Here is a 25,210-nt window from a genome sequence, read left to right on the forward strand (position 1 = left end):
TATAACAAGTCTGGAAGACAAAAGATGGAGTCTTCTAGATTCTTCTACCCATATAATCAATACTCCTTCATAATTCAGCATTTTACAGAAATCCCTTCCTTTGAAACACAAGTCTGTCTACAGGATGCCCTACAATTCGGACTGCTAGGAGCCACTGCCATCTCTGCTCCCACACAAAGCTGCTCAAAGCCTGATCTAGATGGTTGCTTTCGGAAGAGAGGAAGGGAGACCATTTCAGGCAGAAAATATGCAAGGATGACGGGAAGGGAGGAAGAAGCCACAGGAAAAAAGAGGCTTCCATGAATCTAAAGAGTCTCAGGATAATTGTTTGAAAAGTTCTTTCAAATGGCAATGATGGAGGAATGCGCTCCACACTGTGCAAACCAGGTGATGGTTTTGTGCAACTCATGAGCTGGGTCTCACTGCCAGGTGTTGACTGTGTCAAAAAGAAATGTCCTGCTCAGTGAAATGCCAGAAGGACAGATACAGTCTCCACTGTGTCCCACCCAGCAACAGACCCTGGGTGATGTACTTCTGTGTCAACATCTTCGCAATGGTTTGTCTACAGAGGTACCTTGGAGAGTGTGGTTGTTTCTGAGTGCAGGAGAACCACACTTCCTGCCCCCTTTTCACATCAATAGAAATTGGAAAACCTAGATACACTTGCTACTTAAAAGAATACTTATCACTTTAAAAAAAATAATGAAGTCAAGATAAATCAAAGCATGGCGTGGTGGTGCATGCCTTTCATCCCAGCACTTGGACGGTAAGTGCAGGGTCTCCATAGTGAACTATAATACAGCCTCTCATGGTGAGATCCTGTCCCCATAAAAACACTCCTCACCCCACACACATAACTCCATGCAACAAGAAAAGAAAGCTGCTTCTTCAAACAGCAGGATGCTCTAATGAGCTTGGTAAGGGGTCACCAGTTAAGGTTGACCAATCTGATCCCTACTATTTTAAATAATAGGTTTCAGTTTTACTTTTTTGGGAAGTTCTGGGTTCTGAAGATCTTACTTGGGAGAAATAAATTCAGCTTTAACCAGCAGAATAGGAAACACCAGGGAATTAAGAGACTTGCTGTGTCTGCTTTAGCCTAGGCATTTTATACAATATTGCCTTTCTGGGAATTAAATGTTGTTGTTTTTTAAATTACTGCCAAAGCCTTTCCATTCATTTTATAACAAATATTTATACTTCCTCACAATCCTGCTCTTATTGTTTCTTAGAAAGAGACAACACAGTCAATGAGTAATAGCATCAGGAGGAGACTTGGGCTGTTTAATGTTGTAGTTAGTCCTCTATACTCTCCTCTACATTTTTTTGTTAAAGGTTTATTCCTTTTTTTTTTTTTTAATGTGCATGAATGTTTATACACATTATGAATGTCTGTGCACCATGTGTATACAGTGCTCACAGAGCCCAGAAGGGGGCGTCTGATACCCTGATACTGAAAGTACAGGTTTGTGAATTGCCATGTGGGTGCAAGGAGAAACACCCTTGTCCTCTTGTTTAACAATTACATTCCTTAGTATCCTGAAGGCACTTAGTGTCCAGTACCCAGAAAGTGCTGGCTTGAGGTTACAGGAATGATGGTTCTTAATATTTATAGTACACATTTAGAATTTAAGTGTACAGTTAGCTTTTGGTTGCCAAGTTGAAAAGTTCCATTTTAGCAGAGCTTGCTGTACATGGATGCTCCCCGTTCATTTCTTCTAAAGAGAAATACCTGACAATCCATAAAGTTCTGTAGTGGAAGGCCTGTGAGAACCGTCATTATCATTATACACACGCATCCAGGGTTTCATTAGTTTGTGGAGCTAAGATAAAGCTTCCTTTTAAGACTTAGATGCACGTTTTACCTGTTATTATATCATTTCCCTTAGCTTATTAAAATTCAGCTCAGTATGACAGAGGTTGAAAATAAGAAAAAACATCCAGAAAAAAAAACAATACTTAGCTTGAATTATTTGGTTTGAAGAAATAAGATAGGGTCTTTGGGGTGGGGTGCTAAAAGAAGAGGGAGGAAAAAAAAACCTCGTTACCTAACAAGATCGTTAAATCCAAATACTTATCTAGGTTTTGGACATAACTGAAATTAATAATTCATTCATTTGCTCATGGATTTGTATTTCTCTGTGAAAGACAGAAAATCTATATCAGCAATCTGTTCTGTATTTGTGTAATCATATAGTGGAGATCTAATGGGGAAATTAGGCTGAGAACTACTGGAGCTTGTCTCCTGACGAGGAAGGGATCCTCGTCTATGATTTTAGAAGCGTAACTAGATTTTGCTAAGACGGTGATCATAATATATTTTATATCTGATTATGCTGTTTAAAAACTGCGTTTACAGCTCAGTATTCTCATCTTTAAAAACAACAAAACAAAAAAAAGTCACTAATGACTGCAAGCTCAAAAGACAACATTAATTATTCCGTCTCCCTGGGGTGCTGACTGTATTGAACAACTGTCTCCATTAGCCCACCCAGGTCTTGCCTAGGAAATCTTACAACCTAGCCTTAAAAAGCTGGGAAACTTTTTAGCAGCCCACCTTTTTCCAGACATTAGCCCCAAAGGAAGTTTGTCTCTGACCTTTCCACTGGCCTTCCATGAGGGAGGACACAGGTCCCCAGACTCAGCTCAGGCTGCCACTGTGGAATCACGACTGTCTCATGGGATCTCATGCTTAAGGACAAGACAACCCAAATACTCTTCCCACGAGCTTCATGGGGGAATTGCCAACGACGCGCATGTGTAACCAAGAACACAATCTATTCCAGGCCAAATCTGTGTGCAAAGCTATGGTAGAAAGAGTGTGAGCACTGACAGAGCATGTACATGACCTGGCAGTTGTATAGAAACATTTTCAATTTAAGTGATGGAAACTTTTGTGCTCACAATTCATCCACTTTTAATTCAGCAATAGGTATTTAACACCTCTTGGTGTTAGCACTATCTGATTTAATGCTTAAGGCCATATTATTCTCCTTTCTAACATTGGTTAATGACAAAGCTGCGTCTAGAGCCCTGAGCCACTACATTCTAAGCTCCATTCTCTGTGCCCTATCTCTACCTTGCTCTGTATTACCATTTTTTGGTGTGAATAAAGATGATGTGGTAACTCTTGAGGTATACATCCTATTTCTGAAGCCCTGCTACTTCCTGGTCCTAGACTTAGATCCCTAGCCCTTCTGAAACCCAGATTTCACGCCTCCTTGGGTAGGGGTGCCTGAAGAGCCCCGAAGAGGGTGTCAGATTTCTTGGAGCTGGAGTTGCAGACAGTAGTGAACTGCTGCAGGCACATTAAAGAGCTGTTGGCAAAATGAAGCATCTTTTAACACTCCTGAAAGAGCCGGAAAAGCTCATAGTCAACACACTGACAACACATTGTATCATAAAGACCCACTGCTTCTTAATCATCTGCCTGTGCTGGTCATCAACCAGAAGTTCTCAAATGTTTGGCTGAAGGGTCCAGAAGGCCCCTACTGATGACATTACTACTGCCATCTTTCTCTGGGAGTGAGCCTTTCTCCTTGTTGGGTAAGGGTCAGTGAGGGTTAGTGATTACATCGCAGTCAAGAGAACACAGACAGCTCCAGGTTACCCTCAGGTTGCAGGCAGGTTTTGCCTGCAGGGCTAGACACAGTCAGAAGAGGGTGCATGGCACAGACCTGACCCTAACCCAACTGTGTCAAGTATGAGAGCAGTTAGCAGTGAGTGGGAAGTCCAGAGTAGGAAATACCACCAGCTGTGGGGCTGGCCACAGACACTTCCACACAAGCACACTGAACAGCGTCAGCATGCCAGAGATGAAGCTGAAAGGGATCGGGCCTGAAGATCTGGAAGTCGCTTCTGCTGGACATTGAAGTAAAAAGAACATTTGTGAGACAGGAAAAGACCCAAGGTCATTTCTTAGATAATTTACTAATATCACATTAAGAATTTGACTTGAAGCCGGGTCTGGTGGCACACGCCTTTAATCCCAGCACTTGGAAGGCAGAGGCAGGCGGATTTCTGAGTTAGAGGCCAGCCTGGTCTACAAAGTGAGTTCCAGGACAGCCAGGGCTATACAGAGAAACCCTGTCTCGAAAAACCAAAAAAGAAAAAAAGAAAAAAAAAAAAAAAAGAATGACTTGATCACAGAATAACATTTATGTGGATAAAACTAAAGAAATGTTGACCTGAGCCATATTTTCCCTAATTGGGAAGAAAATTCAGATCTTATGTGACTACTTAAAGAAACCATAAGCACAGCTGACTTTGCTTAATGTGCAGGCTTGGTCAGCTGCAAACCAACCTACCTACCTACCTACCTACCTACCTACCTTCCTTCCTTCCTTCCTTCCTTCCTCCCTCCCTCCCTCCCTCCCTTAATTCACTCATTCATCATTGCTCAAGTCTTAATATACTCATAATTTCTGCATAGGATATCCTTCAATGATCTCTGTGTTTAAACCTGCTAAATACCTACTTCATATGTGTATGTGTGTATATATACCTACATGTGTGTTCGTATGTGTGTATGTGTGAATGTATGTATGTGAATGTATGTATGTATGTGTGTGTATATATATGTGTGTGTGTGTGTGTGTGTGTGTGTGTGTGTGTGTGTGTGACCAGCCGCGTCTCTGTCAGGGAGCCAGGTGGGTCGGTGGCACAGCTGCTGTCATTCTGGATTTCCCCACGAGTGTGACCCCCGTGGCACTCAGAGCAGCCAGTCTGGAAAGCCCCTGCTGTCTATAACACCCTGCTTCTTTCCTGCTGGAGTCTGTGCCCTCTGACCTTGGGCACGGAACTGGGTGAAGCCAGAGCAAACACTCTCCTGGGTGGCTGTGGAAAGATCTCTCCCTTTCTTGGTTGAGGCCCGGGGCTGTAGTTTTACTAGAAACCTAGGTGCTATCTAGGGGAATTAGGAGGCGCAGAGTCATTAAGCTTCTGAATGGTGCTCCCCTCTTTGACTGTAGTTAGGACAGGCTTATTAAAGGCAGGTTTGTTAAGGTGCAGGGGAGGGGATTGCTGGAGAGATGGCTCAAAGATGTGTTTGTGACTCTTTAGTTTTTCCCAGCATCCACACCAAGTGGCTCAAGGCTACCTGCAGCTCCAACCTCAGGGAGACTGATGCCTTCCACAGGAACTGACATGCATACACAGACACACACTAACATAAATAATGTTTTTTTTTGTTTTTTGTTTTTTAAAAAAACAAAACAGTTTAAGCTACTAGACTAATGGTAGGCCAGTTGGGAATGGGGAGTGGCAGGCTGCTGTAATCCTAAAGGTAAAAAAGTAGGGGGTAGGAGTGTGTGTGTGTGTGAGTGTGTGTGTGTGTGTGTGTGTGTGTGTGTGTGTGTGTATACACTCATAGAAGATAGAGGTTAATGGTCAAATGCTTGCCCAGTGTTGTGAGACTATAGATTCCAGGTCCAGCACTGGGAAGGGATAGGACAATTTAACCTTGCTGATGTCACTATTGCTTAACTAACTTATGTAACGAAGAGCTTCTTCCCAGAATTAGGTGGGTGCAGAAGAAGGGTTGGGGAGCGCATTGCTGGCTTCCTAGGACCCCCAGTTATAACCACTGAGGGCCAGCATAAGGGATCTTTGCACAATCCCTGCAGAATACCAAGCACTCAGTGCACTGGAGCCATGGCACTGTCAGAATGTAAACAGGAGATGCAAGACCTGCTTGGTAATTCTGGTTGTTTAACACACAGAGACACAGAGACAGACAGACAGACAGACAGACAGACAGACAGACAGACACACACACACACACACACACACACACACACACACACACACACACACACAGGAGGGGCTGTGGGGTTGGGGGGGAGGGGGAAGGAGCACTCCCTGGGAGTTGGGAAAACTTTGAACGAAAGCAGGCTCTCTGAGCAGTCCATTGCTGGCATATTCCTCTCACCCCCTCAAGACAAAACAAACAGAGAGAAATCTAAACCATTTGTTTAGATTCATCAATATTTCAAAATGGCCCTTTGGGGGAGATTGATCTAGTCCTCAAGGTCTAAGTTTGTACATTAGGTTTTATATCATTAAATGTTGTTCTTGTTAAGATTCTTTTCTGTTGTTTTGTCTTTCTGAGACAGGATTTCTTCTCTCTGTATCCCTGTAAGTTCTCAAGATGAAAATAAATTGGGGTTCGGAATTGGATGGTAACCATGATTGATGAAAGCGCTTACGTGGAATGTTACTCTAAGAAGTGATGGGTGCATCCCGCAAACCTACAGGCTTGACGCTTCCACTGCACAGGTTTTGAGATGAAGACTTTCTGGGTTTCATGATTTCACATGGATCAGAACCAAGACTCCTTAGAATTGCTTTGCTAGTATCCTGTGAGTGTGGCCCAAATTAAGGCTGACACTCTGGAGAACGCTAGGGCCTTTGCCAGCCTCCAGAGGACCTGCAAGTGCGTTTTACTCTCGGGCTGCCTTGATTTACATGTGCTATCTGGGAGTTAAATATGATCTACAAACAATGAACATTTGTTGCATTTAAGTCCCATATCCTTTTCTTTTTCCAACAATCATTCTCAAAGAGAATGAAACTTTGGTTAAGACTTGGGCAACTCAGCTCTGGCACCCAGTACTTGCCTGGGTGTCAAGCATGTTAACAGCCAACTGTCACTATGCTAGTACTTATTCCTGCTGCCTGGATGGCCTGAGAAAATGACAGAACACATGGCAGCCGACCTTTATGCTCATTTTGGAATGCTTGTTCTCCTTTAATAAAAGGCTTAAACATAAATATCGCGTGTGTGAGAGAGACACCCATATTTACAAATTCTGAATACTTATAATTCTCTAAGTTGATCTTTCTCAATCTGTAAGAATCTGTAGCGCTCTACCTTCTTCCACTGGTGAGTATCTAACAAGGTCCGCTCTTGATGCGTGGGGCTCTTGACTTGATGTACACAGTAATGAAAGCTAGCTATTGATTTTTCTGTAGCTGCTTGTAACTATTATAGTTGATACATCAATAGGAAAGGAAAGCACGATGATTCACAGGAGGCAGAAAATCACAGAATACACGGTGCCCTGACAGTAAATCACAGCATAATCCTAAGAACTGATAGATGGTTCCTGCTAACTCGAAACCCGGGGCTTTCTCTGAAAAGACCGTCCTATTATCGCCCGATACTTCCTACCAGACTGACTGTCCAGAATGGCGCAAAAGGGCGCAAGACAATGTTTCATCTGACAAAGCTTTCTCTTTTCCTCGGGGTGGGTGGGGCGGGCTGAGTGGGAATTCTCCAGCCGGTGAGCAGTTATGGGACCATTTTTCCCCTCTCAGTTCCTAGAACTGAGATGCTGTGGACTAAATTCCTCCAAGAAAGCTTCCGAGCTAATTTCTGAGAACAGCTAGCAATATTGAGAACAAACAAGAAAACAAACAAACAGAGCTTCAGTTCATCTCTAAATGCTCAAGGGGGGTGGATGAAGCAGATTCCAGAACAGAAAAGATGTGCACTCTCAGCTTCTACCCTTTAAAAAAAAGGTACCAAGTACTGTGGAGTGCCTGGAGACAGGGCAGGGGGCATGCTTGGGGCATGCGGAAGGCCTGGGTTTTCAGACAGTCTCTAAATTGGTGAGAGTTTGTGATCCTGTCCCCTACCGCCCACAAACCACTACCAAATCTTTGTCGCCATTCACATACACGCCTCGGCTTAATGTTGAAACAGCCAGCCCCACGTGGTGGCTTTAGTGGTTAAGCCGTCTTACTTGCATCTTGTAACCAGCCCGTTAATTACTAGAGCTCTGAGCATTGCCTGAAGCTTCCCCATCACCTGTATTAATTATTTAACAAGGCGTCATATTTTTAAGTGGTGCTGATAACCATCTGAGATGCTTGACTGTGATAGCAAGGAGCATTAAATATGGATGACGCTCACTGGAGTCGAAGAGTTGCCTGTCTCTGCACCAGGTTGATGCTGTAAAAACAGAGCAGGGATGGCCTCCCCATTAACTCCTCTATGGACAGTCCAGAGGTTTCTTTCCTCTGGCAGGCACCCACCCAGGGAGACAGAAGAGGGATTGGAGGTTTCAAGTTAGCCTTGGTTGGTTTTATCACCAGTCTCAAGACTTAAATGGAAAAGGGGTGAGGAGGTAGGGGTGGGAGGAAGAGGGGGATGGGAAGGTAGAAGAGGGGGACTGGAGGGGAGAGCATAGGATGACGATGTACCTTTCAAACTCTTTGTTGTGGCTTCTACTCAACCCCCATTCATTTATCCACCATCACTTACCATCTATAGGCAGTGTGGACCCCTACTATGCACTCACTTTAGACATTATGGACTTCAAACAAGTGACAGACACGTTCATAGAATAACTTTGATAGAGTGATCCCTACATGGTGCTCAGTGGGGGAGGGTTGGTGGTGGTGGGGGCTTCAAGGAAGTCAAGCAGATGTCTGTAAAGAACCAACATGTAGCCGGGTCTGGTGGCGCAGGCCTTTAATCCCAGCACTTGGGAGGCAGAGGCAGGCGGATTTCTGAGTTAGAGGCCAGCCTGGTCTACCAAGTGAGTTCCAGGACAGCCAGGGCTATACAGAGAAACCCTGTCTCGAAAAACAAAAAACAAACAAACAAACAAACAAAAAAAGAACCAACATGTAGGCCCTGAGCGATGGTCAGGAGCTTACAATGTTGAAACGCAGGCTGAGGCTCCACAGGCACAGCCACCATCAGTACCGAGCTGTGGTAGGAGCTGAGCTGCTCCATGCAGGGCAGCTCTGTCAGTGAGGAGCTCCTGGATGTGTGCTCTTGGCATGTGACATGAGTGACGGTGCTGTGGCTTTGCTGAGAGCTGCCAGGCTGCTGCATGCAGGCTTTCCTCCTTGACTCTGGTTCATGAACCACAGATGTGACAACAGCTGTTGGGTGCTTTCAAATAGCCACGAGTCGGTGTCTGGCGGACACTCTTTTGGGTCACAAGCACAATGGAAAGAGAGTCTAAATCTATACCTCTATGTAGAGATATATGTACATCTATGTAGAGATATATGTACATATACATTTATCTCATAAGAGTCCTTCAACAGTCAGAGGACCCGAGGTGCTGATCTTTGGGACAACATGAGAAGCGGTGGGGAAGAAGCCCTGGGTATCCCATCCATGGCTGCATCTGACCCTGCTCTTTCATAATCCATTCTGACTGGTCTGGAAACACACAGTACTAGTGTAGCTAGAGACAAGATGATAAAGGAGGAAAGGAGAGAAAATGCCCAGAGATCAACTGTCATAATTAATCACTGACGTATAATACAAAGGGAAGGTCAGTCACAAGGAGGTAATCTTAACAAACCAGGTTGTTTTGTTTGTGTTTGAGCAGGGTCCTACCCACCACATAACCCAGGTAGACCTGAAGCTCAGAATTGTCCCAACTCAGCCTTCTGAGTTGTGGCATCCCAGGGCCACCAAGGCCACTATGCTGGACTTGTGCTTTTTTATAAAAAAAAAAAAAAAAAAAAAAAAAAGTCTCCCCTTCTAGGTTGCAATTCTCCTATCACCCCAGTTCAGAACCCCCCCCCCCCCGCTCCTTGGGCATATCCATGCCTTCTCTATTCAACAGTAACTTCTCTCTCTCTCTCTCTCTCTCTCTCTCTCTCTCTCTCTCTCTCTCCTTTTAGATTGGACGAACATGACTATTAACTACTTAGTTACCCAATTTTGTTTTTGTAGTCAATTAAGTCCATATTTAATTGGATATTGGACATCTACTGAATATTCAATAGCTGCTTTACTGACTAGTTACTATGGTTTTCAAAAACAAAAACTTTTGTGTTATATATCCATTATAAGCTTGTTTTAGAGCAAACAATTCTCTTAAAATAATTTTTAGAAATTATTTTAATTATCTGTACATGCATATCTGTCTGTCTGTCTGTGAGTGTGTGTATGTAGTACCCTGGAGGCCAGAGGCAGCAGATGTGTTGCTGGGGTTACAGATGATGTAAGCTGAGCAATGTGGGTGCTGGATAGAACTCAGGCCCCCAGCAAGAAGGTCAGATCCTCTTAACCACTGAGCCATCTCTCTGCCCTCAAGAAATTCTCAAATTTTCCAAAGACTGAGAATATTGAGAGATTTGTTGACTAAATTTTAAGATCCAGCCCAGCTGGCCCTCTAACCTAGAAACTAAGAATACGATAGACAATGACTAGGAGAGTGGTCACCCTTGTGACTTGAACATAGTATCATCTAAAATTTACTTCCAACTTAATTTTATTTTGTGTTTAATGACCACAAATACCCTTTCTTGTTAGTTGAGAAGAGTTTTAAAACTTGTCTTAGGTTGCCCGAGAAAGGACCAAAGGTAAAGAATGGTGCCTGGTTTGACTGGTACCCATGGATGGCTTTTTGTGAAGACTATTAAAAAAAAAATTACAGCTATGAAAACCAGCTCTGTAACTGCCTCCTCAGCCAGACTCCAACAGCGGTCACAGCTAAGGAAGCAGAGCAGGGGGCTCCGATGCTATTCTGCTTGGAGTGTTAAATCAGGCCAGTTCCCTTAAGAGAATCAATATAAACCAATGCAAAATACGAAGATAGCTTACTGGCTGTGGATGTAGCATAGAGATTGCATGCCTTACCTGGTATGCAAAAGGCCCTTGCCTGGACTCCACCAGTGTGCATGTGTTTGTATATGCTAAAATTGTATGAATCTCTTAGTTAACACGTAGTAAATTTGTTAAGACTTAATAATTTGGTGCCTTGCATGTAGTGCATTTTCATATTTAGGTGTGTGTATATGTGTACATGTGCCGTGTGGAAGTCAGAGAACAACTTACAAGAATTTTTCTCCCCGTCATGTGTGTCTCGGGGTTTGAACTTATGTCATCAGGCTTGGCAGAAAGCATCTTTGCTGGGTGAGCCAGCTCAGTTACTCCAATAATTTTTTATAAGTAAACTAAAGTTAGATTTGGAAATGAATCTCTGGCAATTATAGATTATTGATTTATTTATAATAATATTAATTATGATTATTGTTTATTTAGTACAATTCTCCTATAAATGTATCTCCTTTGAAGGTTAAGACTCTTGGGTGCCTAATGTTTGAATGCAAAGCAAGAAAGACATCTCCGCGGCAGTGTGAGACTAGTTCTTCCAGACGCCTTTGCTATCTGAAGCAGCAAAGCACTCAGAAAGCTACAATGAGAACTTAGGGCCAGTGCCCTATTTTCTCAGAAGGATCTGCAAATTCACTTCTTCCATATCCTCTTGGTTTATGTGTCAGAATACAAGGTTAAGATATTCTTGTAACTTAGTGTACAGGAAAGAGTGGACCATTGGCTTCAGGCTCCCTGGAGAAGCTCCTGAAACTATGGACATTATACTCTGCACATTCTGGCTTAGCTGTGGGTACTATAACTAAACCTTTCCCCTTAATTTAGGAATAATTGTTAGGGCATTAAATGGTGGAGAGTTCTTGGCAGATCATATATATTCAGATTTCTGGGTTCTACCCATTGACACGTTGCCTATTTTGTGGGCCCAGGCAAAGTCCAAGGGATCTATCTGGACTTCACATGAAACCTGGGAAGGCCAACCTGGGCAGCTCCTGGGACAATGGTCTGTGGGATTATCATGCTAGCTGTGGCAACAGGAATTTCTCAAGGCCTGGGAATATAAAAGGTATGGAATGTCTAGAAGACAGAACAGAAACCAACTGCAAGGTTTAGAGACTTGGCTGAAGTTCCTTGGATTGCTGGGTTCGTTGGGTGTGCTGAGAGAGAGGACAGCGGCCCGTGAGTTTGGAAAGACAAACTGGAGTCCATATCACAGATCAAATAGGAAGATGGCTCACCATTGGGGTGGGAAATGTCATGGGATAGAGCTGACAGAAGCCTAGAAGAACATAAATCATCTGTCCAAGAGAATTTGAGTTCAGTTCCTGGTGCCTGCATCAGGTAGCTTTTAATCACCTACAAATCCAGGTGCATGGGGAGCCCAAGGCTATCCTCCATAGGTACCTGCATTCAGATGCACAGACCTCCAAGAGACACACACATTTAAAAAACGATTCAATAACAGTAAGTCTACCACAAAAATGCATTAAAATGATCAGAATGATGGAAGTGAATAAAACCTTACATTTGACAAACATACTGTATTACACAAGCCAAATTTCCAAAAATTAGCTAAATACCACATTACAAAAGGAGTCTCTGTGACATGTGGCTCATAATTTACATTCCAGAAATGAAACGTGGCCAAACTGGTATTTGCTTAGAAATTGAAAGCCCACTGCTTGAGAAACCACAGATTTTTAAAAGCCCAAAAGAGCAGATATGAGATATTTGGAGGTGAATACGGGCCCATGAAAGATGGCCACTCAGGCTCTGGCAAAGATGCTTGTGGGAGTGGCGCCCCTAGAGTTCTGAAAAGTGACAAGCATATCCTTCTAGACTCTCTGACCACCATGGTCTCTTTAGATACAATTATGGTTGCGCCAAGAGGGAACTTTTAAAAACCAATTCTTTCCATAAAAATATAACAGATCGAGAAAGTGGTCAACTCAAGAATTTAACTAGAGCGTAAAAAAACTAATACATCTATTGAAACTGAAGGCAAAAAAAAAAAAAAAGAGCTGCATATCTTCAAAGTCAATGTATTTTTTTTCTATACAAACAAAACTCATACTAATTCCTGAGAGTTTGTAATTATTCTTTTTTTTTTCAAGACAGGGTTTCTCACATCCAGCAATTATTCTTATAAGAAGTAAAAAATATAGGAAGTCACTAGAAAAGCATGACCAACCAAAAAAGCATGACCAAAGCATGAAATGAGACCAATTTACCAGACTTGAAGATTCATTTTAAGGAGCTGGGCATACTGGTGCACACTTTTAATCACAGCAGAGGAACCAGAAGCAGTTCTGTGAGCTAGAACCCGGCCTGGACGACAGAGTAAATTCTGGACAGCTAAAGGTTTCTGTAAGAAGGATGAAAACACATCGAACTGTGCTTTGAAACTACCAAAAGGGGCAATGACATAAGATATAAAATTCAGAAAGAAATCCATATGCAGGTACACACACACACACACACGTTGAATATATAAAAGATACAACATTAAAAAATAAGAAAGTAATTTATTTATAAGTAACACTGGAACAATTAGCTAGCTACCTTTAAGAAAAATAAAATCTCATGCAGTGTACACACACACACATACACACACACACACACACACACGTCTGAACATTGTAATGGTCTAAATATGAAAATATACATCTTCATTTTGATGTAGTGTTCCTATCTGTCCAAAGTAAACTATAGAAAATCCATTCCAAACGATTGGTAAATGCTCTTTTCCTCAAAAACTACTTAGCTTGTGGTTATTAACTAACTGGAAGATATCATGGAAAAGGATTGTACTGTAATAAACACAGACAGCACAGACATACACCCACACAGACACCTTAAAGGCTGAGAAGGAGTTCCTAAAGAAAAAAACCAACAGCAAGAATCACACAGGGAAATATTGATGACTATGGTTACTTCTGTGAAAGAAACAGAATTCACCCCTCCAGCTACCCTTAGACAGGGGGAGACCCTGTGTATAAGGAAAGCATATATTCCCAACGGGCCAATGACATGAGCCGACAGTTCAGAAAAACAGGAGAAAGATGTTCCAAGCCACTGATAATCACAAGTACAATTTCTAAATGACAACTTACACTAGTTAATTAAATAACTAAGAGTGTTGATTTTTGATGAGGTAATAGGGGCTCTTACTTACTCTGCATTATACATTTTCTATAGAAATGAAAATAATTTCCTGATAATATATTAGAATAAGATATGGAGAGGATTGGTTCCTTAAATTTCATAAATAGCTATGAACTGGAGAAAGAATCATCAAATCATGGTGTTCGCCATATAATGAGCTAACATAAGAGGTAGCAATGGTGGGGTCCAGGTTTCCCTAGGATTCCAAAGATTCTCAAATCAAACAGAAATCTGGAAAATACACCCTGGACCAATGAGACCAAAGCAAGATGTTTTTAAATGCTAAAGGCAGTCTCTTTTGTAAGAGAAGAATAAGCTGCTGCAGCTACCTCATTGAGAGAGGAATTTCCTTGAAGTTATAATTAGAAGCGATACTGTTACAGTATCCAGGGGCCCCAGGTCTGCTGATATGCACTGCCCTGGACCGGCGCCAGCACATATGGGTATTCCATCTATCTCAGAATTCTTTGTGGCCAACAACAACAGCTTATTTTCTCTTAATTTTAGGAGAAATCACTAATTACTAAAACTCTTTCCTGGCTTTCTTTTTATTTTCCGGTTCTTCAAGTTTTTGATCACGAGCAACCCAGACGGTGACCACTGACCCTTCTGCTCATCATAAAGGTTTGTCGAGATGGGAGCGGAGGCAGGTGACCAGCATAAAATATCTTTATCTGGTTATCTACAGTGCGTCTGACTTTGCGGTGATCAAACTGGCAAGCCCATTCTCCAGACTGGGACACAGAGAACAACAACAGTGTCTGAAAGCTGCCAAGCTCTGGATGGGCTGCAGCAGAGAAAGGAAGGGGAAAGGCAAGGAGCTGGCCTGGACTCGGCTTCTGCTTTCAAGGAGGGCCCAGAAAGATTTGATTCCCTCCAGGCTCCTGACTGGTCTCCTTTAGAATGAACTACCATCGTTGTAACTGACAAATGTGGAGATTGCTCTAATAGTTTCCCTTAATCAATTAGCCGGAAAAACAGTTGGGAGTTGTGCAGAAATCTGGCCTTTGGTGTCTAAAGTGTGCAGAGCTCAGTTCTGCTACTTACTACACGGGTGATTTTTTTTTTTTTTTTTTATGTGATTGGACTTCCCCACTCTTGAAAAGAGATAGCCTAAGGATAGAGCATGAACTGTATCTTAACGTGCAGTGAGGCTCAGAAACAATGCATGCAAACTACACTGTTCACAGTTGACGGTAAGATAGGCGATCATAAATGAACGTGCCAACTAAGCAAGCACTGCTTTCTAGTACGAATGGCATTCGAGGAATGATGCTGGACGCTCCAGATACACCATGAAAGCCGAGCTGGTCCTCCAGCTGTGGACACACGAAACAACTACAATAGAAAATGATAAACGGAGCTCTGTCAAAGAAGCAACATAGAACCAGACGGGGAGATGAATGAAGGATGAGGCTTGCACCCACAATGCCCACAGCAGAGGTTCTGCAGTCTGAGGTTTGATAGCTAAGGAAGCTGTCACTCATGACGAGCCACAGTATAACAGGGAAGATGGTCAGCTCCACCTCACCAAGCCCAGGTGCTTGGATTCTACATGGTAGGACCAGGACCTCAGTATTGCATTAGCAACTAACATATAATAAATATTTTAAGCATAATCTACTCAGAAATATGCTGAAATGAATGCTATTTGGGTAATTATATTCTTGTGCCAACAGATAACAAATGATAATCACTTCTTCAGTGGTGGTAAATACATATTGATTAACTTCAAACTTAGAACTCCAAAATGAATTATATCTGGTCATGGCTAAACTGCCTTGTTCACTGGGGGTGGCGGGGGGTTCCAAACACACACACAAAAAAATCACACACGCACAACACCTATTATACTGCATTTAATTAAGGCAGGCATCAGCTTTATGTACCATTATTTGCCTCTGACAAATCTCTATGGTATAAATATTGAACCGTGGCATATCGTGAATGCTAATCAATCCGTTCTGAATTTCAAATGATTACATAAATTTTGGGAAGTGCTTATTTGCTGGCCTTCCCCCTCAGCTGCAGACACTTCAGCAGGGCGATAGTATGAAGATATGCACGGCCATTTGACAAGTGTCTAGTGAGTGTTTTACTAAATGAGAATATCACAAATGAAAGGATGAAAGCTGGGCCCGCATGCTAATTGTAAAGTGAACCTTGGGACATTTCCTTGGCTTCTCTGACTTCATGAGCAACAATTTAAGCAATGCACTCGGGGAGAGATGTGAGATGAATAATATACAGTATCCTTGGACTCCGTGGGCCAGTCATCAATGGCGGGTGTTTTGGACTGTGTGGTAAGAATTTAGAGGAAGGCCTTGATACAGCAAACACCAGGCCAGCCTTGGAGAGGGCCACAACCTCCTACCACAGAATGGAAAGATTAAAAGACTTTTTAATGGGTTTCACAAAACATGTAGCCTATCTTGATACTCAGGCATAATCTGCATAAGTAGGCATCTTCCTAGAGTTTTTAATCCCTTTCAAAATGTGTGTGTGTGTGTGTATGTGTGTGTGTGTGTGTGTCTGTCTGTCTGTCTGTCTGTCTGTCTGTCTGTCTGTCTGTCCTGGGGCCCTGGGTCCTTAGACTTGGTGGCAGATACTGTTAGCTGCTGAGCACCATGCCCGTCACCCTTTGAACATTCTTATGCCACTTCTGGGGGCAAACCTCAACAGAGAATGACAACAGGACTAAGCTTGCCCTTTGAAGACCCACCTTCCCAGCAACTGGTCCCTTCCTTAAACTTATAAAGAAAAAGAATCATTTGTGCGTTAGGACTGTAAACACAGAGATTAGTCAATGGGGTCAATTTCCTCAGTGGGATTTGGAAGCCTCTTTCACCCCTTGGATTTAGTGTTGCCAAAAAAGCAAAGTGGGGGGATTTGTTCTTTCTTTTTTGTATATATATGGGGGGGGGGGAGACACATAGCTTCACGACCACAAAGAAATGATCCATCCCAAACCCCACAATGTGAGACCTCTCCCGGAGACGTTTACAAGAGAAGCCTACTCTTGCTTTCTGTAACGCCAGAGTATTTTTGTGTGTCAAAGATGGCAGGAACATGCCACCAATGCTAAGTGAGGGAGAACCAAGACCCCACTGTGGACCCTACACATCTCTCCTGGGTCCTTGCAACACGGGAAGAGCAGGCATGAGCTGGTCTTGAGGACAGCCCAGGCCAGAACAATGCTTCCCTTCCCAACAAGGCAACCCATGACTGGTCAGTCACCAGGCATCCTGCCAGGCTCTTCTCTGCAGGAGAAAACCCTCCTCCAGATCCAGACTCCTATGTCTTGATGACATCTGGGATTGAATTAGCACGTGGAATTGCAGTTGAGGCCACCAGTGTGTACCAGGATCCTGGCTTAAATGTAAGTACCCACAGACAAGCAGAAAGGAGTTCTGATTGATGGGCCATGGTTTCTTGTGTGTGAAATGACGGGAAACTTTTTAAACCACACTTAATGGTCAGAGGTTTCCTTTTCGCTAAGTCCCTGCTGTGTCTGATTGAGATATGAGATTAATAGTTAATAATTATTAAAGTGACATATACATCCCTCAGCAAGTGACACACACACACACACATTTCTGTCTAGGAAGGTTGTATAGGATTCTTTGACTCTTGCACAAAATCCCTGACTGGCTTGGGCTCAAGAGGCCAGCACCCGATTGACATGATGATTCACTACCTACAGAAAGCTAGCTCTCAACGTGCCCTTCAGTGGGCCCTGCTATCAAGCATACGGATTGCACTGAGACAGGGAAAGTGAGCCAAGCAAAAGGTCTTTATCAAAATGGAAGCATCAGTGGCTGAAACTCAAACAAGGAACAAAACCCATACACATCAGAAACTGAAGAGTATTGGAAACTAACCAAAGGATAAATCATACACACCGTTCAGACAGTCAACACGTGTGGCTGTATTTACTAATACAAAGTCAACAGCATGTTGCATGAGCAGTGAAGTCAGAATCCACAGCTTCAGCCACCTCAGTCTTTTCCCAAAGGGCAAAGGTGTGTGTGCCTGTGTGCATGTTTAAGTAAAACATCGGCTTTACTTGGGGGTGGGGGGCCCGGGGTTTAGGGTGGGGGTTAAGTGAGCCCTGCCTATCCTGTAGACCAGGCAGGCCTTGCCCTCACAATGATCCACCTGCTTCTGTGCCTCTCAAGACCTGAGATTAATGGTGTGCTGGGGCAACTTATTTTCCTTTGTGTCTTACTGGAAATTAAACTCAGGATCTCATGAGTGCTGGGTGAGTCCTGTACCATGAAACTCCATTCCCAATACTTGCTTGATTTTACTATTATTGCTGTTGCTGCTGTTGCTATTTGAGGCCCAGTCTTGTGTATCCCAAGCTGTTCTGGAACTCACAATGCAGTTCAGGATGGCCTTGAACTTCTGATTCTCCTGCCTCTGTTTGTACACGATATCCAGCGTCCTGGGTGAGTGAGCTACAGCTCTGCTACCTTCCTGGCCCTTAAAAAGGCTTTCTTTTTAAATTGAGACAGAATGGCATTAACTTGCTCAGGCTGGTTTAGAACTTAATTTACAGGCCAGGAACACCACGAACTTGAGCTTCCTAAAAAGCTAGCTGGGGGGGGGCTGGAGAGATGGCTCAGTGGTTAAGAGCACCGACTGCTCTTACAAAGGTCTTGAGTTCAAATCCCAGCAACCACATGGTGGCTCACAACCATCTCAAGATCTGACATCCTCTTCTGGAGTGTCTGAAGACAGCTACAGTGTACTTACACATAATGAATAAATAAATCTTTTAAAAAAAAAAAAAAAGCTAGCTGGGCTTATGGGCTGGCAAGACCACACCTGGCTTACTTTGGGATATTTATAACTAGTTAGGAGCAGAAGCAGAGAATGGTCATTAAATGGTCTCCTTAAAGCAATCAGCTGGGCAGTGGTGGCACATAACTTAGTCCCAGCACTAGGGTGGCAGAAGTAGGTGAATCTCTGGGTTCGATGTTAGTGCTAAATTAAATTAAAATTCAAATAGATCATCACACATATAATTAAGACAGTTTAGCTTCCAGATGGCTGCCGAAGGCTTCAAGAAAGTGGCAAATCTTGGTGATGGTAAGCTGTAAGAAGGGTCAGATGCTATCTGCAAGTACACCAGAGCTCTGAGTTCCATAGTTCCAACAACAACAATTTAGAAACAAAGAGCAATCAACACTATCTACACCCTCACAAACACATTGATCATTGTCATTCCTTATATAGTTACTTATATAGAATTTACACTGCATTGGTTTAATTAATCTCGAGATGATTTAAAGTATAAGAGTAGCTATAAACAGGTATGTGAACACTCTGCTGTTTCATAGAGACCTGGGCAGCTTCATTCAGGTTGTGGGATCTGAAGTGGAGACAGGGGAGTACTGAAGTGGAACCAACTTCTACCCATAATATTCAGCATTGGCTACTTAGGATCTGTGATAGCTACAGCAGATGTATGCCAAGTAAGTCCCTATTGGTCTTAATCTTCTAGACCACCTTCTTCAATTACTTGTCTATTTCTATTTTGCCCATATAAATCTCATCATTACAGGTAGGCGGTGATAATGGATCCCTACAAAGGCTGGTGCCTGGAACGGAGGGGCACTCACTGGCCCTGGGAGCTGTTGCCTTCAAATCTGGCTCCAATATTGTAAAGAAGATATTAAGTTAGCTAGATACACCTTTAATCCCAGTACCTGGGAAGCAGAGGAAGGCAGATCTCTTAGTTCGAGGCCAGCCTGGTCTATATAGCATGTTCCAGAACAGCCAGAGCTACATACATAGCAAGACCAAAAACCCAAAAACTCGGATGAGTGTGGTGGCTTATGCCTTTAATCCCAGCAGAGGCAGGTGGATCACTGGGAGTTTGACTGAGGACAGCTGAGTCTACAAAGTGAGTCCAGAAAAGCTGGGACTGTTGTTAACACAGAGAAACCTGGCCTCAAAAACAAACCAAAACAAACAAAACAAAAACAAAAACAAAACAAAACCGAAAAGAACAAACCAAAACAACAAAATCAACAAGCAAACCAAAAACAATTAAATTACAGACGCGCATAAAGATGTTTCCTGTTAGCTTCACTGAAGGTCAGTGTGACTCTTGTCTCTCCTAGTGCCCTAATGCTGATAGATTCCACATAGAATTTTCTTCTTAAAGGAAAAGGACTCTCTTCAGTCTCCATTTTCCTTGAATAACTCTGTTCATAATGTAAAGATACGCCCTTATTTTCTAAAATAAGGCATGCCACAGGGTCAAACTTCTAGGTTATCTTCCTCCAAATCTTAAGCTGTGTTTTTTAGATTATTATTTTAAACTATTATCTCATATCCTATTACACTTTCTTCAAATTCGGAGATTGGGAGGAAAGGCAATAAATATTTATTAAAAACCCATATCTGTCAGGTAAAATGCAAGAAGCAAAATATATGTCGTATATGACTTTAAAACATACAGACTGGGTAGATAAAAAGTCTAGCTTCACCATACAGCCGCCTTTGTCTGCTCTAGACAGGGGCAGTGTAAAGGAGCCACAGCAGACAAGGTAAAAAAATGCTCTCTGCTCAGCCTTACAATGCCGCTTTAGGATTTTAAAGATCCTTCAACATCACAAGGTTCGTTTTTGACTAAGTCATACCAATAATATCGTTTATTCTCGGATCCTGCAGAGATTGTCTGGATACAGTGAGTATGCCTTTAGGATAAAGGGGTGGTAATCAGAAGCCGTGGACCAGACCTGGGACTAAAGCAAACCACTCTACAGTAACCAAGGTTCTGCCCTTGTCCCCTCTGCACCTCTGGTGATGCCCCAGAAAGGACTCTGACAGCAACGGGAAAGGAAACGAATGCATGGTGGCTTCCCTACATGAACCGCCTGTGTTGTTCCCAGGGACAAGCAGACCTATCTCGCCCAGGATGTCTCTTAGGTTGCTGGCTCTATAATTTGGGATGAAGTGAGGAACTAGAGGGATTCTTTATGGGATGTAGTATTCCATTAGCACCAGGGACGACCTGCCAGGGTTTCCTTTACTACTCTCCCCTAAACCGGCTTGAAAGTCATTATTCATTCATTTACTTGGAACAGAAGTATGCATACAGTTTTTAGTCACTAATATTCCTTTAAACCTTTGGACCTCAGAGAGCTTATCAATAACATCTCTAATAAACTTGGTGAACGGAAACTGATAGAAGAAATGGTTGAATCTTGGGAGGTTTGTTTGAAGTGCACCTTTTGGGAAAATTAACTTCCAATTCCTCATTATAATTACTTTGCCAAAGGCTTTGAGTTTAAAACAAAGTATGTCTATTTTTTTTTCATGTATTCTATCAGTAAACATTTAGTAGATCCCTACTATGTACTTTTTGTGTACTATGTACCTATTGTACTATGTGCTTGAAGCCTGTATATGTGTTTTAAAAAAAAAAAAAAAAGCATTAATTTTAACCTCAATGGAGGCTTCACTTACAGAGCTGAATTCCATAGCTCAAAAGCAACTGAAAAGGAGTCCCATCCTTTTCTGTAGGCTGCTTAAAGAGACTTGAGTTGACAGTTAGCCACTGCTTAGATATGGCTAGTTCCCCTCTGTGAGAATAACTGTAATGATAGAGGCAAATAAATGTTACAAAGACCTCCAGAACTAGTGAGCAATCTGAAAAGATGGTGGTTTACCAGGGAAACATATTCAGGGAGAGTGATACGAGTGACACAAAGTCACAGCGGCATCCAGCTACCCTCTGAGAAAATCTATGACACAAAGTAGCATCTTAGCTGGAACAATTTCTTTAGGGACTCACTGCACCGAGCACTCAACGCACATTAACATTCCTCACATACACTCGGTGGGAATCTTACTCATCTACACTGTGCCCACCATGATGGTGAGGCTATTAGCCCCTACACTTCTTCCTCTGTAAGATTTACTTCTACACTGATTGCTCACAGTAACTCCTTGTAAGGAAAAAAAGTAAGAGCATAATAAACCAACACATAAACATTAAAACGCCTAGCCAACTCAGGACATCTCTTTTCTGTGAGAACATCAATGGGCCTGGGGAAAGCAAGCCCTCAACTAATCTACACGCCCATCCCCAGTTTAGCAGGATTTAAGGAACACATTACAACTAGCAGAGAGTGATCCTTAAGGTCTGCTTTAGGTCACAAACAAAGACATTGGGAGGTTTCAGTTTTACTTCTTTTCTTGACCAGATAGACCAATATTCATGGATTCCATTAGTAGTCCTGAAATCCTTTAGTCAATTGTTTTTATTTTAGTTGAGTCCTTTTGTGAGTGACTAGTTGGTGGGGGTGGCTGTCTCTGGAACCTGCTTTGACTAAACTTGTCAACTACTATTTATACCAAGAGCAAACCAAACAAAACCCCTGGGGTCTTTATAGGTCACTGCTTTCTAAGCCAGTCACGGCTTGGAAAATCTCATTGATTTCTCTCCTCTCCTTCAGATCCCCAGATCATACAAAAATTGCTTCTTTCTGTGTTACCACCACAAAGTCACATGAATGTAAGCTGGCCAGACTGTCTTAATGCTACAGTCCTTGCTGCAATGAGTCAGGGTGCATCCTTCTCTTACACTGTATCCCAGTGCTACATTGGAGTTGTTGGGTGGTCCAAGTCCCGCCCTTCTAAGGCTAGGCTCTTGCCTATTTTCAACCTGTCTTCTGCTATACCCATTCCTGTCCCTCCAACTCATCTTGCCCTAACTTTCCTTTTAACTTTGGCACTGGCTGCTCTTTTGGCTGAAGATGTTGTATGTGCATACGGCCATACTGCATCTTCTCTCAGACTCTATGAGGGAAGGGCAATGCCATCTCTCATGTGAGAACGCAGCCACAACTACCCCTTCCACATAGTCTCTGGCCTCCAACTACTCTACTACAGCATCCATTTGTCAAGGTTGACAGAAGGCATCGCTGGGTGGAAGAGAGCTGGGATTGGAATGCATTTGGTTCAAGTGTAGAAGGCTCAGAGTTTCTGAGGGGTTGAGAAAGGAGCACATGGCTAGGCAATAGCCTGGGCTTTCAAAGTGGCCCTGTACGATTTCCTTCTCAGTCACAGTGGAACAGTTATTTGGGATCCAAAGTATACTAGCTACTTTAGTATTCAATGGGGTTGAAAAAAAATTGATTATCCATTGTTTCCTGGAGAAAATTAATAAAGAAATTTTTCCACTCATAAATTGGAAACCACCTGAATTTTACTGCTAATTACATTTTTTACTACTTCTTTAAAAATGAAAACTTTTGACCTGCACTTATTTTACCTGTAATCGATCATAAGGCCTGATTTCTCTTTCCTGCTTAAACCAGTAAGTAGACAAGTTTTTAACAGATAACTTGGGCTGGCTCTTCTCCAGCACTTGCGTCCCCAGAAGCCACCAAACAAGGAAGTGACAGAGGCTCTGATAGACACAGTCCCTCAGGAGATCAGTTGAAAGGTTCAAAGTTCGAAGGTGGTTAAGATACACCTGCCTCCTCCGGACCCAGCAGAGAATGAAATACTTTGGAGAACACTGAAGGCAAGATGAAGTAATGGAAATCGGGGATAGAGGTGGCTCAGTGGTTAAGAGCACCTGCTTCTCTTTCTGAGGACCAAGGTTCAATTCCCAGCACCCACATGGCAATTCATAACCATCTGTAACTTTAGTTCCAGGCAATTGCATGCCCTCCTTTGAACTCCCTGGGTACGCATGTGGCACACATACATTCATGTAAGCAAAAATACACACATAAGATAAAACACATAAATCTAAAAATAAATCCTTTAAGTCATATCATGTCTTACATGTACAGCTTTACATGTAGTCTCCCTCTACTGGTTTAAAATAACTAATGGGGTAAGAGCTTGGTATTCCCTCTGGAAGAGATGATAAGTTAATCACATGCACGAGCCTATCTATACTTCTCACCAGTCAAAAACACCAAGATCTTGCCAGGGGGCAGAATGATCTGTGGGGGTCACAGCAAGCCTTACGCTTCACGATCCACACACTGTTCTCTTGTGTAATAGATACAGGCTTCCTTGAATGGAACATTTCTGTTTGTTGTAGTTAATATAGAAAGCACTAAGGGCACTCCTGGCACTGAAAACCTTTGAATGCTCCATCTATGAAACAGATGTCTTTTTACACTCACACTAATATTTCTTTCTAGCCATCACACTTTCTAAAACACGCAAACCGCCACTTCCCTTTCACCACTGACTGCATGAGAAAAAAGACTTAAGTCTCCTGTTAAGACTTGAAGCCATCCCTATATTAACAACAGTTGTGTGGCGCTATCAAGAGGAATTCTGGAACCACGGTGCCTAGCTTGGACAGCAGACATATCCGTTTCACTCTGCAGTTTGTTTTCTTGTTTTATTTCCTTGGATATGAATTCACAACTATCTTATAACTGAAGACTAAAGAAAAACCATATGCTGGTAAGTTTGGTTTCTTCCATTATTTTTGTTCAAGGGTAGTTGCCTCCCTCGGCCCTTCTTCCAATGAGGAATGAACAGACTTGGCAAAAAAGTTTATTTAAGTTGGCTTTGTTAGGCCAACAAAATACAGAAATCAACTAAGGGACAGGCTGAAAAATCTGTTCCTTTGAAGTCAATAAAAATCCATCTCCTTAATCCCTTTTTTATTCCAAGCAGAGGTGATTTTTCTCAACTGGCTCACTGAGAACCTTGATTTAGCTAATCTGTCTTGCTTAGTTATCTTCCTACTCCAAACCCTTGCTGAAGGAGCATCTTTCCTCGTGACAGCCACCATTGGTTAAACGTGCAGAGTGGCACGTCTCATTATAAACATTCTCCAGCTAATCCTAATAGAGTTTTAAAACACAAAAACTCCCAGCCCCATTTTAGAAGAACGAAAGCAGAAGCTAGACTACAAAACAGAAAAGGCTCATACAAATACGAACGGCAGAACGATGGCTCCATCTTGGTACCTATGTCACCACCGTGCTTTCTGTTCTTGCTTTCCATCCCTTGCTTACCTGACCACCAGAGAGGAAAGAACAACTCCTGTTCTACACCCCACCCATTCGCTAAAGGGCTAAGATTGGAGAAAGAGTCTGGTGAAAGTATGTTCACATCTAAAGATCCTTGGAAGGAAATCCATTATCCTTGTAACACCAAGACACTCGCTCCATGTTTGGTATTTGAAGATAATGTCTGTGGAACGGTAAGAGAATGGACTTCACTTACCCGAGCTGAACAGCACCAGGAACTTGAGGCATACAAACTCCCGCTGATCGAACTGGAGGGACCGGAGCTTTATCACCAGCTCCTGTGCGAGACGCAGGAGGTTGTTGAACGCGACTTCGGTGTTTGAGATGATGGTGGAGTAGTCCACCTGCAACACAGAGTCACAGCTGTGACCACCAACAGAACCAGCAGCACAAAGTTCCCTGGGGCTCACTAGGAATTGTGGGTAGGATC

The 25,210-nt window shown here is 42.7% G+C and overlaps 1 protein-coding gene across 3 annotated transcripts in view; it reads right to left on the bottom strand.

Moving 5' to 3' along the window:
* Nr5a2 (nuclear receptor subfamily 5 group A member 2) overlaps positions 1 to 25,210 on the bottom strand; it is a 110,851-nt gene that overhangs the window by 9,700 nt on the left and 75,941 nt on the right. For all 3 annotated transcript variants that reach the window (XM_021198696.2, XM_021198698.2, XM_029539246.1), the window contains one exon: positions 24,977 to 25,124. In XM_021198696.2, coding sequence (XP_021054355.1) covers positions 24,977 to 25,124 — 148 coding nt within the window. The remainder of the gene's footprint in view (positions 1 to 24,976; positions 25,125 to 25,210) is intronic.

The sequence above is a fragment of the Mus pahari genome, chromosome 5 (genome assembly GCF_900095145.1).
Source record: "Mus pahari chromosome 5, PAHARI_EIJ_v1.1, whole genome shotgun sequence".
Lineage (NCBI taxonomy): Eukaryota > Metazoa > Chordata > Mammalia > Rodentia > Muridae > Mus > Mus pahari.